Raw genomic sequence first — 19,720 nt, 5'->3', positions numbered from 1 at the left:
GGTTTCATAGCTAGAGTGTAAAATATACCAATTTTAAGTTTTCCACATTCAATGGAATACGTTGCATTGTGATTTTTGAATAATGTCTTTCACAGATATAAAAAACAATTTTATAACCATTTCAATTAAATTGTTACGTGAATCGAGTCAAGCCAACCGAAATTTCCATGTTAACACTAGTCAAGTCGAATCTTTTAAACAACAAAACACAAGTCTTTTCAAAACCCTGACTTGACCATATTCTTCTATCTCTGCTCATATCTTTCGAAATGAAGTTCGTTAGTTTTGCGATTTAGACACATGTTGTTTTTCAACAAAACCAATTTATAACCGCAGTTTTCATAACCATAGGCTGCTGAGCAGAATGTGAAATTTTATTGCACTGCATTCAGGCTTTAAAAAATTCCGCTTTTCTTGTTGAACTCTGATTCCAATTTGAATGCCACCATTTTGCCTATTCCGTTCTGTTGGGATTGTGTAATAATGTATGGCACGCTTGTGTGCTGCCGTAATTGACATTTTTCATTGCGTTGATTGCAAATTGCTAGTACCGTATTACATAAAAGAGTGTTTCAACGTTAGTTAATGATTCTTTACATGTAACGGTCTACCTGCTACATTCTACAGTGCGTCCTACTTTAACTTGCTTCGACGTTACACGTGGACGTTCGTTCGTTCTTAATTAATTAATTAATTAATTATCTCTGTGTTGTAACTTGAACATACGACATTGGCGACGAGGATGAGATTCCAGTAAACAAGAGAAACGCAACCAGGGATTGTTCATATAAATGGCAAAGAATGAAATGGAGCAATCATTGGGACTAATGCAAACCACGTTATCATGAGCAAATGAAAGCCCAGAATTTCCGCCATCAAGAGCAAACTGAAGCCCTACCGACATTGCTGCAGAAAACGTCAAACGACGTCTTGTTGCAACCAGGTTCAATTCTTCAAACCTCAGCCACTACCAGCGCTTTTGCTGAACGATTGATTGATGGGCGGTGACGAGAAAGGTCCGACTATTGAAAGGGATTGAAGCCGTTAATAATAATTAACTCGCGTTGGATTACACACTAATTATACTGTACATTAGAGGCAAGTCATTGACGTACCGTTAGTACAACAAGAGTAGCCAAGGTGGCGGTTTTCCCACCTAATGGAGTTTATTTTCAGCACCGGAAATTATAGGAATTAATTCACACTAAAAACTATTGCATCTTACTTTGCGGCAAACTTAACAAGCGTGCTCTGACGCGTTTAATAATTAATCGGTTGACGGTCCATTAATCCACTGTACATACTCACAACGATGTTAATCGTAAAAAAGCCATTATTCTATTTGAAACAGAAGAAATATGTGAGTTAAGGTACAGAAAAACGCAAAAGAACTTCAAGTTTAAGCAGGTTTTTACTTTAGTCGAGCGTTATTTAAGTTGGTTTTAACAAAAACATATTAAGCGAGAACAATTCTGCAGCACAAATACACAGGACTGAAAATCAACTGGTTCATAACGGTTACTACTCTGTTTTAAGATTTGCATGTGTCAGCAACTGGTGAAAGGAAACCAAGATTTTGATACTGTTTGAGCACCAGCTCAATCTTTGGTGGAAACTTTGACCCACCTTCATTTAGTTATTTCTGTGTATGAATTTCCTTATCTAAATTCTTAGATAACGTGTATAAAGAAGGCAACGGTTTTGTGTCTGCTACAAACAGTATTGCTTGAGCCCAACCAGCATAAGGACCCCACATCGATCTGAAAAAACCACCTTAAAAGCAAAGAACATTATTAAAACTGATGTATTCCTGCATTGAAGATCAAATAATTTAAGTTTTCACTTGAACAGTTGCAGCACATTCAAACCCAGAACGATAAATAATAACAATACAGTAATATATATACGCAAAGTTACGTAGACGTTGGAGCATCTGAATTGTAATTATGCAATCCATGTCCGATGCTATGCAGCACTGAGTTATAGTTATAATAGCTCAGAATAAAGCACAAACAATGTTTTTTTGGTTCAAGGTCTGATGAACATTATGAAATTTTGGCAAGGTTTATGTTTAAAAAGCCATGAAAAATACATACTCGTAGTTAATCACTCAGTCAAGCTCAGTAATTGGAGATCAAGGGGCGCTTAATGCTGAGTTTAAAATGTGCACAAAGAGTTTCCCTAGTTTGAGGATAATAATTCAGATGCTACACCATAAAATAAATAATTTAAGTTTGTTAAGTTTTCCTGAATGCAAAATTTTAGATGTAAACAGTTCCTACAATCAGCAAACACGGACGGCATTGATTTTAATCTTGGTTTCTGTTACTACACGGAGTAAAACCTACCAATATCTTTATAAGCTTTACTTGTCAAGGATTTCGCTTTAATGTTGTATCCATAATCCCTCACAGCAATCTGTCTAACATGTGTATCTACCGGTACCGCGCAAGATTTATTAAGTGCCATCAGGCAAATGCAATCGGCCACCTAAAATAATTGCAATGTATTACTAACCTATCAGATTATAATACATTGATCATGGCAAGCAAATTATTCTGACCATTATTGCAACTTATAAAATAAGCATATTTCGCACAACGCTTTCTTTGATGAAATTTCATTTATAAATAAAATGATTTCTAGTAAATATGATTTTTACAAGAGAATGTGACAAACTTAAAATAATACATACTTTCATTCCAACACCGGGCAGCTGAATGAGTTGAGACATCGCGTCCTCATAACTCTGGTTTTCAAGAGAAGAAAGCCATTCCTCACCGCCGTTTTGCAAAACCTAAATAAAATAAATCCTAACTTAAATTACACTGTTAGCAGTTGGTGGGATTCAAACAAATAGCAGTTGCCCTAAAACAATACAAATTCCACGTTACTCCACTTTTTAACAACCAGTTTGATTGTTTTTGTGACCAGGTGCTTGTGAAATTGGCTGAATCTCACCATAGTCTCCTACTGATGACTGAACAGTAACAATTTTTTTTGCAAAGCTTTAGGAACAATTTTCTAAAATCCAAAAAACTTAAACAACCTTATTCATTTTGTACATAAGAGTAAAGCTTTAAAACAGTACTTAAACATGCACTTCAAAGAAAATTAATGTTTTCTAATGTATACCTTCTTGGCACATTGGCTAATGAATGGTGCCCTGTAACCAAAACCAAGTTGTCTTAATTCTTTGTCAGTATTTGCTTGAGCTAACTTGTTCAACGATGGGAAATCATAAAATTCAAATCCATTGAAATCTAAAAGCTGCATAATGTTGATGCTTGTATAGTTTAGGGAAGTAGATGATTTTTATAAGCATAAATTTTATGACGAAGTCGAACATACTTGAAATGCAAACAATTTTTAAGGACTCTTGCTGTAGATAGTTGATGAGATACAGTAGAAGTATAATATTTTAAAGAGCTCATAGAGCTGTTAAATGCACATCGTTACCAATATTCAATATCAGTTTGCCAGTATATATATATGATTATGGCAAACAAAATTACGCAAATTACAGCTATAAACTTAGAAGTTGTTGCTATTTTCATACTTTGTCACCATATTTTTGACACATTCTTTCAACCATAGGGACAATTCTTGAAATGGAGTTGTTAACAGAGCATAAAAATGAGAATAAAGTTTCAAGAGGCTCCTGATTCAAAACTCGAACACATGGGAATTTCTTAGAAACACCCAGAAATTGTCTAAATAACAAAATAATTTCTACATGGTGTATATAATTAATTGTACTTCATAATTAACTTAAAAATTAATGTATCTATGAACATAAACATATCTGTTCATTAAAAATACTATAATAACTGTTTATTGCTTGTTAATTTTTAACACCAGCAACTGTTCTGGCTTTAACCACAGCCAAAGATTGCGATGTAGTTTATCAACACTTTGGGTGCCGTCCCCTCTTCATGAGATCGGTCCGGTGTTGATGCTTTTCTGGATTTTCCTGTTCTATTTAAGCCTTAATCTTCTGATATAATTATACATAAAGTTAAATAAATACATAAACACTGGCATAAAACAAGGCACTATATATCTCAACAACGTCCCAACACACAAAAAATGAGCTACAGCCTGTAATGTGCACGCCTCGTATGTACTACGACTACATACAATGCACGCTGTGAGGTAAAGTGAGAAAAATAATCTTGATTGCTTCAATCACTTCTGGATTAAACTAAATTAAACTAAGGATTCTATTAGCAAATAATGAACAAGTTGTGGTAAAAGTTATTGTTATACAAGTGGCCATTGTGACATTACATGCTGATAGTTGCTTAATGGTAAATTTTTACTTAATTGCAAATTGTAACTTGATTAACATTTTGACTGAATTTCCTCTTAAAAGAATGACCCTAGCAGATATAAACAATGTTAGTGTATATTTTATGGTGAAAATATCCATTTCTGTCTAACAAATTATAGTAAAATATCTGACTTTATTGACTATTGCAAGTCCTGGTCATCACGTAATATTACATGGCATAGTTCCTAACCACTTAAATGAAAGTAACATTACGTAATGTAAAAAGTACGCAAAGTTTTAATGTACCAAACACTTATTTTCAAAAGTAATGATTTGCCTTGCCTCTTTTCACTTGTGTTTGGCATTGTTCATGAGTCATTACTACCAAGGCATCAGGTACGGGTCTGCCAAGTATGCGTGGCAGACCTAGAAATTGTGCTGGGGTCTGCCACAGACCCTGGTTTTGTTACATACCAACACCACAAGCAACAAATCAATGAAACGAAAGGTTAAATTTTTCTAATACGATAGAGTTTTTTTACTTGTTTTGTTTAACTTGTGATATCTGCAAACCTTAAATACGTTAAGCTGTTATCAACCTGCACGGTTGAAATGCTCTCTTAAAGACGATACACCCAGGTTTTCATTAATTCATTTGTATATAATTATAGTTACTTTGGATCTTGTGTTGAATCAGCTTCTGGAAAATGGCATGTCGCATTGCCGTTTTTACTGCGCAATGCATTAGACAAGAACAAAGGCCGCTTTTTTGTAAACAACATGGAAAGACACAATTCATTCGTTATAAATCAAAATCTTTTTGTGAAAATGTATGATATGATTGGTATTAGAATCAGTTCTCACAATTGCCTACCAGTGATACAACTTTACAATAAATTAATTATCTTTCCTCAAACACTTTTACCAACATGTGGCGAGTTATTGTTAATAATGGAAATTTTACACAAATAATCACGACACGTGTGTTGGAATCTAAATTAGCATAAAGTAACAACATTGGTTCGTCTTTAGCTTTGCAACTGATATGAGTTTATAAGACTTGTTCAATGCTGTCGCGAGTATTTTGCCAGAAACAAAACATTGAAAGTGGTATAAACAACCTTTTTTATCTCTGCCATTAACTGCATTTATAGTATTTGCAACAATCATCTTTTTACCTGACGTCACTTCGTACATGACATGTTACGTAGTCCGAAAACAATGCTCTGCTGCCAGTTATGTTACTATTAACATTTGAATGGCACTGAAATGCATGTCACTCGCCAACTGCTAACGGCAAAACTGCAGTGCTTTTAGCAAAGACATTGCACCATGATAATTGTTGGCTATCAATTAGCCAACAATATCATTATGACATCATAGTGAGAACTCGAGTATTATTCCATATGTAGAAAATTACTAGTGTAAACATTGGGTGTTTATATTGAAAAAGGCGCCCAGGAATTGGTGGAATAAATCATTATATTATAGTTCATGAATCATATAGGCTAGCATTTATTAATCCTTAATTAGTTAAGCACCTATTGTAGTTCAGAAAACTTGCAGTTAAAAGTTACACGTTCGGGTTCTGAAGTTTGGCAGACCCAATCATTTTCCAAACTTGACACCTACGATGACTACCTATTACATACCTGTACTACAACACACAGCAATAACTTCATTAAATTAACCAATGCGACAAAAATAGAAATAGTGCAAAACCAGACGACACAAAATATAAGCGGTAACTACCTTTACAGATTAACTTACTTGTCCTTCATGCTCCACTGTTGATATAATTCATGCAAATTAATTTCTAGTTGCAAGTATTTTATTAAGATTTCCTTTTCTCTTAAATGGCATCCACATAATCTTGTGTTTTTTGTGTCTTTGTAACTACATTTTTTTGGTGAACTTAATTTTCTCCTCTTCAGTGCTTTGGATCCTAATTGTTATATGAAAACAGAAAAATATAATAAATTTTGCAAAATTTAAAGAATGATTTAAGACGGAGTTTAACCAATGTTTTTAATGAGGTGTTTTGAAAGCACAATTTTTTCCAAATTCTCTTAAAAAACTTGCATTTGAAATTTCGAAACTTTGGGCAAAACCAGCCACTATAGATAACACGGTAATATAGTTTGCGAGGCATGCTAACCTGGAGTATCGCTTTGATCTGAGATGGGAACGACCTTAATAGACCAATGAGAACATGCCAACACTCTAAAATGTATAAAGTTACTGGTTTGTTTGAGTTGCCAAACTCTGTGAGAAAAAACTCCTATCATAGTTGGCCCATCATCATTAAAATGTCTCCATCTGCGAGAATTAAAAGTTGACAAGCGTTTGCAATTTCAAATAAGACGATAATAAAATGGGCTGTAATGGATCATAATTAGTTTTCCTAGATTGCCTAACATATATATACAAAGAAAACAAAAGTTCGAACTTTGCTAAAACAGTTAATTTGATAATTTTCAATTTCACTTGCTTGAAAGTATTTTAGTACATTAAATCACTACAAGGGAAAATCTAATTTTATTTAAGCTGCTCTAAAGAATAACTAAATCACTAAGTTGTGATAGAAACAGACCACAGATTAATATGGCATCATAGATTACACAGTATAAAACTGCTTTTTTCAACCCCTGAAAAACTACTGGTCACACGAAAACTTTTTTGCTCGTTAATTTTGATGGTAAGGTTATAAACGTCTACCTCTACATAAGTCACAAGTAAAAAATACTATAAAGAACGGTAAACAACAGTGGAATGGCTTAAATTGCAACAAGCAAAGTAGATAAATGATTTTTGTCGTATATAAACATGTGTTTCTATTACTTAATTAATAATGGAAGGTGTCACTTTATCCATTTGTAAAAAATTCTGAACCAGCACTACCATAAAATTACGTGGGCAAAAAATTGTAGGTGCTCTTCACTATGTTGGCAAACTGGAAAAAGAAGCACAAAAAATGTCTTTTTGCTTAATTTGCTAAATTTATGAAAACAGTTAACACTGTGCTGTGTTCCAGTTTAGTCACATGCTACTAATGCCAATTTGGTAGATACTGCCATCAACAGTTCCATCTTCACAATCGCTGAATGTTAAAAATTGACTATAGTAAAGAATCAGTTGAGATAAATGACCATTTCCTGCAAAAATTCTCCAAGCAGTCACAAAGCAGGTGAAAGCGTCAACTCATGGATCAATTGACAATGTCACAACAACGATGCAAGCTTATTATAATAGAGGTTTACAGTACACAACATAATAAAAACGCAGGTAAGGCAAACAAACATAGGATAGTGACTTGCCGAAATGCTTGGCCACATGTCAGGTTCGTATCTAGCTGCAGGTTGTTTGCTTTACAGTCAATAGTACCCCACTCAGTTGAACTCAGATGACAAACATTGTTGGACATCCTGGTTGTTATACTCCATAAACAGAGTTCAATAAATGCAGAAGTATTTGTATTTTTTGTTAATGGATAATAGTACTTATAGTTAGCGCAAACCAGATTTCTAACTTTGCAAAGCATGTATACAATATTAGTTTTTTGAAAATTTTCATGCCTAGCAATAATCATGTGCATCTTAGATTTTGTGACAAACTCAATACTACGTTGTCTTTGCTGCAAATTTAAACTATATATGTGGTAGAAACAACTACAAAACGGTACTGAACTGTTATAAGACACATGCATATCAATCAAAATTTCACAAAAAAACTTAGTGCATTTCCAAACTTAGTGCGTGCAGGTGCCACACTTTCCCCTATGGTTTTAAACAAAGCAATCTGGCGATTAAATAATCACTTTGTATCCTTGATCTCTATCGTTATGTTTCATAGAGCTGAAAGTGCAATTTGACTTTCAAACGTCTGGATTTTTAGCTTCTAAAATTTGCAAAGCTGCATGTTAACAAGGGTTATGCAACAATTGAAACCTAGACTGAATATTTTGGCCATTTTGGTGGTTTTTGAAAACCAATTTATCATAAATAAACAAAGAATTGAAGACAAAGACTGCACTTGAAATCGGACTGCAGAGCATGGCTGTTTTCAGCAAGATCTTGGGTGCGCCAAACAACCAAAAATGACAAGTACGGAGCGCAAAAATGTTCAGATGCAATGGAAGTGCGCAATTACACAGCAATGTACACACAGTTTGACTTATTCAATTTTTACATCAATTGAAAATTGAGTGCACAGAAGTTCTGTCCAACTCATTAAGTGCAAAATAACGCACATTAAGTACCGCACTGAAGCCCATGAAAAGCGTTATTGAGTGCGCTTATTCCTAACTCTACAGTCTGAACTTCAAGTGCGCACTCACAGCCGGTCAGGTGCTGGTTTTGATGCTTTAGCAAGCCTTTGTCAGCTTGTCTGATAAAAAACTTGCTAAAAATCATGAAAAATGCATAAGAATTATGTCCACAAATGATTAAATGTATACCAAAATTTTGCTGAGCGATTGATTTATAATGTTATTAGTGTTCTATTTCGTGTGTTTAACCCTAGAACTACCGGAAAATTGATATACCCAGAACGGCCGGATCTGTCAATTGACCGGTAGATAAGGATAGCGGTGTTTGCAGGTGTTGCTAAGGTAATTTAGATCATTTGTGATTTATAAGCAAGCTAATGTCAGAGATGTGATCAACTGAGTTTAATTATTCGCTACGGTCGTATAAGAAAAAGTGCAGAATTGGCGTTTTCTTTTCATCTGTTCACCTTGCTATTTTGATTTTATTGGTCCACGAACGAAACGTGTAAACTAGAATTATCGCGATAAGGTCAGGAAGTTATAGAGTTATAGGCAAGAACTCGCTATGAAGATAGTCTATTACAGTATTACTGTATCACAAGTTTATATGAATTAAGCTAAATAAATTACTCACTTCGATTCTGAAAAAACCGCATTTAAAAATATGACTCAATATCAAGTTTATTTTCATGCATAATGCATGATATGATAAAGTGGAAACTGCTTTCATCTAGCCTAGCATACTGTATAGCACTTTTTCATGTGGTTAAAAATCTGCCAATTTGAAAAATGACTTGCGTTTTAGGTGAATTCCCTCACCCGCAAGTTACAGTAATCTGCACAAAAATTCATAAAAAATGGGCTTAAAACGTGCTTTGCCTTGATTTAGGCTTAATTACAATAATTGCACTGTACTATTGTGGCTCATGCATAGTTTAAAATTTTGATAATTGATCACTCTGGTAGGTCTTGTTTTAGCAAGTGTATGATCAAAAGTTACTCCGTAAAAATTACGATGGCATAAATTTATTGGTAGGAATGGCAGCCACTTTCCAGTTGACTACGCTTAGTACCGGTAACCTTTGCTTTCCCATTTAAAGTACTTAAACATGATTAGAAATACCTAACAACAACCCAGACTGCTTGGTCTAAATCTGTAGTTCACGAGAACGTCTTCCACACGCACTCTTGCTGTTCAAATGCAAACTTTTTATATTTGTGTACGCATACGGTTGTAAAGGTACTGCACAACAAAATTTAGTATGGCTGCAACACCGGAAGAAATCGTACGTTCAAATCTATTTTTTCATAGTTTCTTTTTAACCCAACTTAAATTTTATAACACAGTAACCTAAATCTAAATTTTTATGCCCATTCTCCTAACCTATCTGACTACTTTCAAGAACGGGCTGCGTGTATTGTATTGTTTATTTTTCGCCATTAACTGTGAGGAGCAAAAGTTAGGATGCTAACCGTTGTCGTTATAGCACAGTAAAACACATACTCACGAACAGTAACGAGCAGGAAAAAGTGGAAAAGCCCAAGGGCTTAAAACATGCAAGATAGCAATAATAGAATTGTGCTGTAAGATGGCAGGTTAGCATGACCACCAAACCCACAAAATAGTTCCTTAGTTTAACGAATTTAAGGCTAAAATAACACAAACAACAAAACAAATACACTGTTGGAAGATGTAGAGGACATGTTCCCTAATATTAAAAACATAGATATTAGCAGCCGAAGTAAATATATAAAGTGACAAAATTTTATTAAGATATGACAATGAATATTTTATGTGCACAACAAATGACCTGCTTACGGTGAAATAGTTACGTCCATTTAATATAGCCTACTCTACATTTCTTTCAAATAGTTTAAGTCCCCATTGGAAGGTTTGTTTTCATTGTGTCGGATAAATATACCAATGAATCTATTGACAAAATTTGCTCCATGTCAACATTATGTAAATTTATGATGTAGAAAATGCGGCATAATGGCAATTCTATGCTTACAAGTTGGCGCATAGTTTGGTATATAAGAATTTTTAGAGCATATAGCGTCAGTACATGCAGTAACATTTATATATACAATTTCGATACAATTGTTTATTTTTTGAAAGTTGGCAGGTATTTAAAAGTTTTTTCTTATCTTTGAATGCAACTACAATGGAAACAAAACCTTTGTAACATCCGTTTTATTAACAGTAACAGCCAGATGATAAGCTAGAGTAAGTGCTTTGTCAAATGTCATGACGTATATGCAACTGTCACTGCACATTATCTGGTCATGCACTGGCTCTGATACAATCAGAGCTAGAGTATGACCAGATTGATATTCATATTTATTGTGTCCTTCCAGCTTGCTGTGATGCTGACATGTAACCGTTGTAAACTTTTTCTTAACCTTTTTGACCTACTGATTAGTTAAGTGAGACTTGTGAAATGCGAATCATGAATATTCATTAAACCTTTTTCCAGTTATCATTTTTTGTAAGTTTTCCAGTTAATGGTATGTGCTGCAGCTTATTATCAGATTGCTAACTTACTCAACATGTTTGCTTTTCCGGAAGACAATTACAGCAGAGATCAGGTCACTCCTTATCGGTTGAGCTTGCTCATATTAATTAAGGAGTATGCGGATATATTTGACGGTAAAAATAAAGATTATCCTCGGATAGTCTGGCAAGACGGTGAGTTTTAAATTAGCTGAAAATCGAAATTATTTGGTAACAACCAGGGATGGGATGAGTGATATACAAGTTATCATACTCTTCTAAGTATTGGTATATTTCCAATATTCAGATTCGGTATTGATTTGCTAAATCCAATATTGTTTCCGTTATTTAAATTTATTTCCAGTATTCAAAGTTCAATATTGGTCTGCACCTACAACGACATTTTTACAACTTGTATTCACATAGTTTATATATATTCTAAAACAGCTCAAACGATTTTATTAAATCTGTCAATCATTCGCTGTAATGTCTTATTGACCAAAGAAGTGAAAAACCAGGGTCCTATGCCAACAAACATCTCAGTAAGGCACATGCGTGCCTATAAAAAGGATGAAAATGATTTTGATATCATATGATAATCGAGTATTTTCCTACGTGTTTTCAGCAAAGGGAAGAATTTTATTGCATGACCTAGTGTCATCACACAACCATAATTTTCTCATGTGCTCCTTTAATTAAATCACGAGGGGCCCTATATAGAACAGAATGTCACTATAAGAGCAAGAAATCGCTTTACTAAGTGTTGTTTTCCAGTTTTGTACCATGCTCTTTGCTGGCAGTCGATGTCAGGTTAATGTTATTGAAAAAATGAATCCCTGCTGCTTGTCTTTAATGACTTACTTGATTTAGTGGTGTCATTAGTTATGTTGTGATGTGATATCTGAGTATTCAGAATTTAGCCGAGTAATAGTTTAAATTTTTCTGATAAGTCGAGTCCAATTAATTTCATTTTTGAGAGATTTCATTCTAGAGCATGACTTCAGTAATTGAACACAAGACTTTAAGCTTAGCATGTGTTTTCACAATCCTGTTGTTTAAAAGAAATGCTATGCATTCAATATGTATTACTTGTTGTTATGCCATACTGCAACTAAATGGAATGAACACGATTAATCTCTTACTACCCTGTATACTGGCTAATAACGTCTTTGGTAAGCGGTTGTTTTAATGCAACTGTTGACATTTCACTTTGCCTAACAAGAGTGATTTTTTTCCTTCATTAAAAGTTATTGTAACTTTTTTACATGCGAGTCAAATTTGTCCTTTTGAAACCACATCAGATGTGTTGAAACATAAAAAGTTGTCACAGCAAATTCATTTGCAGTACGAGTATGTCAAGTGCCAACCTGTATGTGGACACACGCTAATAGTAACAATGGTTAGAAAACAGTCCTATGTGTTCACAGCACAGTTGCATTTTATTATTTATGATTTAACTTACTATGTGGTAAACTTTTTGCGAATGTTTACGTAGAAACAGACTAGTCCTAATGTGGTTGTGGCCTGGATCAAGGAATGGTCTAGTCATATTACTGTAGTGAAACAGAATGTTATACATTGCAATGCAAAATATTCCGTACTGCATTTGAGTGATCATTCTTCTGGGGTGGTCATATTATCCAGGGTTCTACTGCATTTTAGTTTGTGCAATAAGTTTAGATTTAAAAAACATCTGCTTTGAAACCTATATTTACTTTTTTATGAACATTCATGTTGTTTTAAGCATATTTATTTGCTGTACCACATAATAAATAAAGCTTATAAAAAGCTGCTTAAATAATATAATCTTTGTTACAATTCCTGTAGAAATGTCTGGGAAGCGTCATTTGGACAGAGCTTTGTTGTTATGGATTCAGCAACCAGATGGATCACTGAAAGTTAGTACTGTATGCACTAATACAATCACAGTTCCCATCACTTTAATTGTCTGGTGCTTCAATTTATTTCAAAGGATATCCTGAGGACTGTTGCTTTTTGCTCGAAAGTCCTCTACAGTGCATTTACTTCAGTTCTTGATACCATATGTAACTTTGAGAGTATCGGAAACATGGAAAACTTTTTTGAGGGCCTCAGTTTTACGTTGTGCGAAGAAGATGATTCTGTATTACACAGACGTGGTTTGCTAGGTATGTCTAGAAAAGAGCAATTTAATGTTTGATTAATTAATCCTCACTAGCTTTTTGAAAAATTTAAATGTCGGAAAATAGGTGTGACAGGTATCTTACTGCAATTTGAGAGTTATTAGACTTTAGAGTAAATTCGAAATGAAAGGCATGGGAAAGTCTTTAGCAATATTTATCAAATCAAAGCAATACTCAAGTTTTTGTGAACATAATATGCTGCTTGCAGCATATACAGTATTTGCTTCTTCATTTGTGACTACCTTTTCAGGTTTGTTTTGCAGAAGAATGCTTGTATACTATGAAAGGCTTCCCTTTTGTGAACTTCAACCCTTTTTTGCAAAGTTTTTACAATATTGCTCTCCTCACATTGTAATTAAACAGGTGAAGGGCTTTTATTGCAAATTATTGAATGATTCTTTTTCAAACATTAAAATTTTTATCGCAAATCATTTTAATTTATAGTTAAATTTCTTTTTTTTCATTATGTATGTACAGTTCCTATTTCAAACTTTTCTTGCAGCCTATATCTGCATTCATGCTGAGAAAAGCAAGTGCAGGTACTGATGCAAGTGATGTGACAGTTGCCAATACCGTTGAAAAGGAGGTTGTTGATGATATGGAATTAGAGAGTCAAAGTGAAATGGACAGCAAGAGTAGCAGGGACAGTATGGACGCTGACCTAAAACCATCAGATCTTAAACCACATAATAAGTAAGCAAAGTAATTTTTCCCTGTTGTATGTGCAAAATAGAAAAAAGTTCAGATTTATGACAATACTTGAATCTTACCCAGGTCTGCAAATTTTGCTGATTGTACTTAATTAAAATATGTAGTAGACAAGCAAGGGAGAAATGCTTATACTTGTTAAGTCGATAATATCATAGAAATTACCTTTTTTTTTGTTTATGGAATGAAAAAACATTCTCGCAAACCTTCCACTTTTTTAAGGTCAATCATGCAACCAAAATACTTTACTTTTGTTTTAATTCTTGTGTCACATCATACTTTAGAGACTTTCTTTTGGTTTTAATTTATGCTGTATATATGAAACTTTTTGGACGACTCTGATTTGTAAAAATAACAGAAGCGGTTAATAGCTGTGTGTAATGTTTGTTTTTGATTTGACTCATTCCTTCATTCCTTTTTTAGAAGGTGTGACGACTTTGAAGCATCTGAGTATTTTACAAGGCAGCAGGCGGAGTACTTTTTTTCACAACAAGCTGCTCTTCTTGAAATCAAACAATCTGATGCTTTACCACCGGAAGCCTTGCAAACAAAAATTCGCCAAGTTTTAAGGAATAATCCTGAACTTGCTCAAGCTGTATGTATAAATATGTATAATAGCATTTACTATGTAGAATGCAGTATGGATGGAACCATTGGTTAGTTTGAATTTTTATTTTTGTATTTTTAGCATTATGTTAGTTACTTGAATAACTTGAGAGTAAAAGAATTCTGTGGGGCAATGGACAGCCTTTATATGTACTTTGTTCGTCACAACAAAACTGTTTCCTCATCAAGTCGTAAAAAGTTGGATGATGGAAATATTGGAAGAACGCAAAGGTGGTTTTAGTCTCCGCAAATGTACCAAATTTTCATCTTGATGTACATACCATTATATTATTATACTTTTGCATTTACAGGTAAGAAAGATATGAAATTGTGTACGCCTGCGATTTTTTTACCATTTTGTTTTGTTACAGATTCGCAACTTTAAACCTGGCTTTGTTGCACATGCATTTTGGTCACAAAAAAGCAGCCCTGGCTGCAACTAAGGAATCCATTAAGTTATCTCAAGTGTCAAATGATTCTCTTTGTTTGCAACATGCATTGGTTTGTTCCTTTTCATCTGTGCGTTCTGACAGTAAAAAAATGCAAAAAATAAAGTATTTAATTGTGTTATGACACATCACTTTGTGTTTCTGTTACAGTCTTTGTTGACTCACTTGGAACCAAAAGCAAAATTTTACAAGATTGGGGATGAAGTGGTAAAGCCAGCAAAGAAACTGAACCTCACTGTAAGAAGTTATGTATGGCATGTTACATATCGCATCGGTGTCCTACACTGCGCAACATTTAAAAAAATGTTTATACCTAGCACACCTGAAATTGTAAAATGTTTTTAGCATGACACCAAAATCACTCCACACTTACCCACAGACTGGTATATATTTAATATATATTTTTTTTTTAAATAATGACTTTGTTCTGCAGGATCTGGCATTTTTAGCCCTTCAAACACACACAAATCACTTATCAACAAGTGGGGAAAGACCTTGTCTTGTTTTTCGCAAATTAGCAGGTGCAGATGCCTTACAGTGCACTCGACCATTTTCGTATTTCTCTTCCACGGGATTTGCTCATAAGGCATCTTTGTGGAAAATGTATGGGAAAAGGTAATATGCAAATATTGTATTTCGTTTGCCTTGCTCTTTTGTGCACTGTTTTTTTCCTATTTCTGACACTCTCTACTTCAAATTTTACAATGATCTGTTTGACATGCTAATCTTTGTTTAGGAGCACCTAACTAACTTTTACTGACACATTAGGACCCGGTTTCAGTTTGTTCAAAACTCGAGCATGACTCTTGACTAATTTAACAATTTTTTTTACAGTAGAATCTGCTTAATATGACCACAGATAGTATGGGGCATCCAGGCCGGATAGCGACTGTCAAAACAGCGACTGTCATAATGGCGACTTCATAATAGCGACGTAATCAAGTGAGCGACATTCCAAAGAGCGACTGTTATGATAGCGACTTAACTAGGCTTACCATATTTTTTTGATTGAAAAGCGGAAGAAAATGCAAACAAGTACCGGAACCGTACGAAATAAGTTCTTTCAATAACCTAACTGCAAAAAGATCATCTCCTCCTCCTCCTAGCCTAGTATTACTGAACAGTGAACAAGCGAATGCGCTAACAATCAACTCACCACTGGACCAATTACCCGCTACAATGATGTAACAATTACTTTCACATTTAACACAACGAAACAAGAACACGCATCGGGTATTGCTGTGAATCGCATTGGGGTGAAAGAGTGCGTGTGCGTGTAAGCCTTGGATTTAATAAAAGAAGTGAGGTCGCTGTTGTGGCAGTCGCTGTTTTTGATGAATCGCTGTCGTGTAGTCGCTCTATTGACAGTCGCTATTTGGAACCCGAGCCATAGTATGGCCACCCGCTTTATATGACCATTTTGGTACAATCCTGAATTTTGCCATTCAAAATTCTTCGTTTACTATGACCAGTCTTCGGATATTATGACCACTGTTTCACGTTTTCCTTCAATGTTTTGTGTCAATTGTGCAACGTGTATTATCATTTCATTTACTGACATTCACTTTGATGTTGTTTAATGTTAGTGAAATAAATGATAAATTCGATGTTTTTTGTCATCTTATGCCTAATTGTGTCGATCTTAGTGTGGTTGAACGGTACAGTAGCAGTTTCGGTTAATGTGACCATTCGGTTATTATCACTGGCCATAATAAGCGGAAACTACTCTATTTTAAATCTGCCTGAGAAATCATTACCATATTGTTTAGGGGCAATCTAATGGATTTATATTTTTGTACAGATATATGGCTGCTTTATACAGCCAGCTTGCCCTTGGTATGCAGTCAGCTATGGAGAAGAAAGCTCACAGTTTTGCAGCTAGATACAACCCGGAAGACATTGCTTTGTCATTGTGCCATTTGGCCGAGTTTTTACATGAGGCATGTAGAGGCAGCAAAAATATATTTTGCTGAATTTAGTGCAATCTTTGTGGTGTTTATTTTGTAATAGATTGGTTACCTTGGTATAACTGATGTCATGATTGTTTCAGGAAGGAATGAATAATGCTGGCAATGACCTAATGAACAACGCAAAAATAAGATTTTCTCCTAATTCAAGTTATTCTCATGTAAGTGCGTTTATTATTGCTACAGAATAAAGCTCCATATTAAAATAAATTATTGAAGTATGTTATATTTCTAACCCTTATTTCATAATTAATGGTGTTAACCTTGTTAACCTCAGTACCGGTAAATAATAAAAAGGCAGTATATCTGACTAAATACAAGCTAACCTTTGGAATGCTACCATATGTTCTATAACTCATAGTGTCATATAATATTACAACTAACTAAAGTAACTCACACAAAACAACTTGTTTTCATACATACAAAGCCAAAATTCTAGTGCCAGAGTTGATGTAAATGGTTATTTGCTATTAATTATCCTAAATTTTATTTCAGTACTGGAGAAAAGCTGAGGCAAGATTAAACCATCAGCTGTCTCTGCGATTATGCAAACAGCATGAAGCAGCATTGGCAGAGCAATGCCTTAAATCAATCAATCAAACTGAAGCACTGTATCGGTTGGTTGCATTACATAAGCCTTACAAAGTCGGCTTATTTTGATATTTTAGTGCACTCATAAAAGTTTATTACGATATTTGTGGTTAGGAAAGCTGAAAACCTGGCAACATTTAATGAGAACTTGAGAGCACACTCAATCCTCACAAAAATTTTAAAATCTGAAGAAATTTCCGCTGAAAAAAACTTCAATCCAGAGTTGAAATGTCAAGTAATGGTTTTGATTTATTTTGTTTTATTGTACTTAAACTTGCCAATAGTTTGATTCCGATATCATATCAAGCAACAAATTTTTATAGTTTCTCAAGTTATGTTTTTAGGTGTACATGCTTATGGCTAACTTGCTTTCTCGTAATAAATGCGAGAGGGCCGCAAGTTTTAAATATATCCTGGAAGCTTTTTCTACTGCACATAATTGCTACTTGGAGGGTTTGGCCACAGACGCTATGCTAAAACTTGCCCAACTTCAGGTTCATCCATTTCTGTTTGTTCACATAAAATTATTCTTTAGTTGATCATGTGTATTTGTTTTGCCCAATGGCCACTTGTATAAGTTTATCATTTATATATCATATTTTTGACACATGTCAAGATGTTTTTAACTTTATGTATGCCCTTGAATTACTTACAGGTTTTGATTGCTAGTCTCAGATTGCTTTTATTTCATGTGTAATTTTTTTTTTTACTCGGAAACTGAACTAATAATGCTGTCTTAGGTTAAATATATATTACTATAGCCAGGTACTACCAAACTGACAGATTTATTTAATTACGTATTTCAAATAATTTACTTAACATTGTTGTAATGTTTTTTAGTTTCTTTCTGCTTCCCCCTGTCTTGGTCTTTGCTGCATCAAATCTTTTACACTAGAATGTATGTCACATGCAAGCTTGCATATAAAGAGCAAAATCTTTTTGATATATGCTAACTGCAAGATAAAAAATAAAACAACGTCAATAGAAGGTATGAAATAGTACATGATGTTATCCCAAATACACTGTCACTGTTTGTAATAATGTTGCTTGACAAGTGTTGTGCTACACTGTTACACGCGTTGTTTAGAAATTTGTTCATGATTTTGTTTCATTGAAACTATACAATTGTACCTGAGGCATAATGTTTAGAGTGCTAGTTAACCATAGCAGAAATAAAGTAGCCAAGACATCTGAGTATGGCCACCGTTAGATTTTCTCGGATCACTTTATCGACGCTATAGGAGCATTGATATAGTTTTCAGAAAAAATGATATGTATGCTGCTGATGTTTACTCTTCAAACGACTTGACTGTTATAATTTGCTATGATTTGCAGGTTTAGTTTATTGGTTCAAAATACAAATCTGTATGTTGATCCTGTGTGTGGTTATATCGACAGATTTGGATACTTGCATTAACTTACTTCATCTTGCACAAGAGGGGTTCGAAAAATGCCAAGATTTGACAAGGAAAAGAGACGCTGTTTATTTACTGGCCAAGTAAGTTATACCTTCCTACATTCATAATCTTGAGCTTAAAACTGAACAAAAGAAACTGAGTAAGAATAATCTAATTGATTTGCATTGTAGGCTCTATCACCGGAAGTCTGAGACCGTAGATGAAACCAGTAAAGCAAACATCAAGGCGCATTTGGAGTGCGTAGTTCATCGCAATAATTTTGCTTCCGAGTTTAAAAGACTGGATATGCAATTAGGGTCAAGAAAACAATTAATGCATTTGTAATGGTTGAATGAAGAAACTGTAAAAAATAGGAGCCACCAAAAGATGTGTCGTTTTTTTGCGTTCTTCCAACCTGCAGAACCTACATAGCGCTCAAATTTAGTGTTCAGCACTTTAGTAACATTATTGACACTATGTTTTACTTCCACCATATTTAAATGCATTGAAAACAGTAGAAAAACTTACAAACATTTTTGTTAGGTTTGTTGTTTTGATAGCAGTAAGGTTTTTTTTGGTATATTTCTTGCTTTTCAGAAGTATAACAAAACAACAATTGAGTTAACAATTGCTAAGTATGCACTGACCAAATATGCTTGCACTAACTGCTCGAGTTCCAAGTTGTGTACTTTTCTAGGGAGTTGCTTTGGGTATTGTATAATGCAAATAACTTCGCCAGAAAGATTGCTCATAAATGTTTATTAAAATTCCACCGGCAAAAGAATTTCCGAGAATTGGTTGTTATA

The 19,720-nt window shown here is 34.3% G+C and overlaps 2 protein-coding genes across 4 annotated transcripts; one reads left to right on the top strand and one right to left on the bottom strand.

Annotated features, from left to right (window-relative positions):
* Window positions 1-47: 47 nt before the first annotated feature.
* LOC143469869 (N-glycosylase/DNA lyase-like) lies at window positions 48-7,991 on the bottom strand. Of its 2 annotated transcripts, XM_076967734.1 has the most exons (9): window positions 7,591-7,991; window positions 6,432-6,592; window positions 6,044-6,218; window positions 3,560-3,713; window positions 3,136-3,270; window positions 2,696-2,797; window positions 2,349-2,490; window positions 1,627-1,773; window positions 48-1,022 (listed from the first exon to the last, which is right to left on the bottom strand). In XM_076967734.1, the coding sequence occupies exons 1-8, from the start codon at window positions 7,977-7,979 to the stop codon at window positions 1,637-1,639; spliced, it is 1,395 nt and encodes a 464-aa protein (XP_076823849.1). In that variant the 5' UTR covers window positions 7,980-7,991; the 3' UTR covers window positions 48-1,022; window positions 1,627-1,636. The 2 variants fall into 2 exon arrangements, with proteins under 2 accessions (XP_076823849.1, XP_076823848.1); XM_076967733.1 differs by lacking the exon at window positions 48-1,022 and having other exon boundaries at window positions 1,133-1,773; window positions 7,591-7,989.
* A 3,007-nt stretch (window positions 7,992-10,998) lies between these two features.
* LOC143469239 (anaphase-promoting complex subunit 5-like) lies at window positions 10,999-19,698 on the top strand. 2 transcript variants are annotated; one of them, XM_076966869.1, is made up of 18 exons: window positions 10,999-11,229; window positions 12,862-12,932; window positions 13,007-13,181; window positions 13,447-13,559; window positions 13,699-13,889; window positions 14,328-14,499; window positions 14,593-14,741; window positions 14,882-15,011; window positions 15,110-15,196; window positions 15,393-15,574; window positions 16,761-16,899; window positions 17,010-17,087; window positions 17,422-17,543; window positions 17,632-17,752; window positions 17,862-18,011; window positions 18,358-18,505; window positions 18,916-19,015; window positions 19,106-19,698. In XM_076966869.1, exons 1-18 carry the CDS (start codon window positions 11,046-11,048, stop codon window positions 19,257-19,259), a joined length of 2,466 nt encoding a protein of 821 aa, XP_076822984.1. In that variant the 5' UTR covers window positions 10,999-11,045; the 3' UTR covers window positions 19,260-19,698. The 2 variants fall into 2 exon arrangements, with proteins under 2 accessions (XP_076822984.1, XP_076822985.1); XM_076966870.1 differs by lacking the exons at window positions 10,999-11,229; window positions 12,862-12,932 and having other exon boundaries at window positions 13,064-13,181; window positions 13,460-13,559.
* Window positions 19,699-19,720: the final 22 nt, after the last annotated feature.

Source organism: Clavelina lepadiformis, chromosome 8, assembly GCF_947623445.1.
Source record: "Clavelina lepadiformis chromosome 8, kaClaLepa1.1, whole genome shotgun sequence".
Classification (NCBI taxonomy): domain Eukaryota; kingdom Metazoa; phylum Chordata; class Ascidiacea; order Aplousobranchia; family Clavelinidae; genus Clavelina; species Clavelina lepadiformis.
This window is presented reverse-complemented; position numbering and strand designations above follow the sequence as displayed.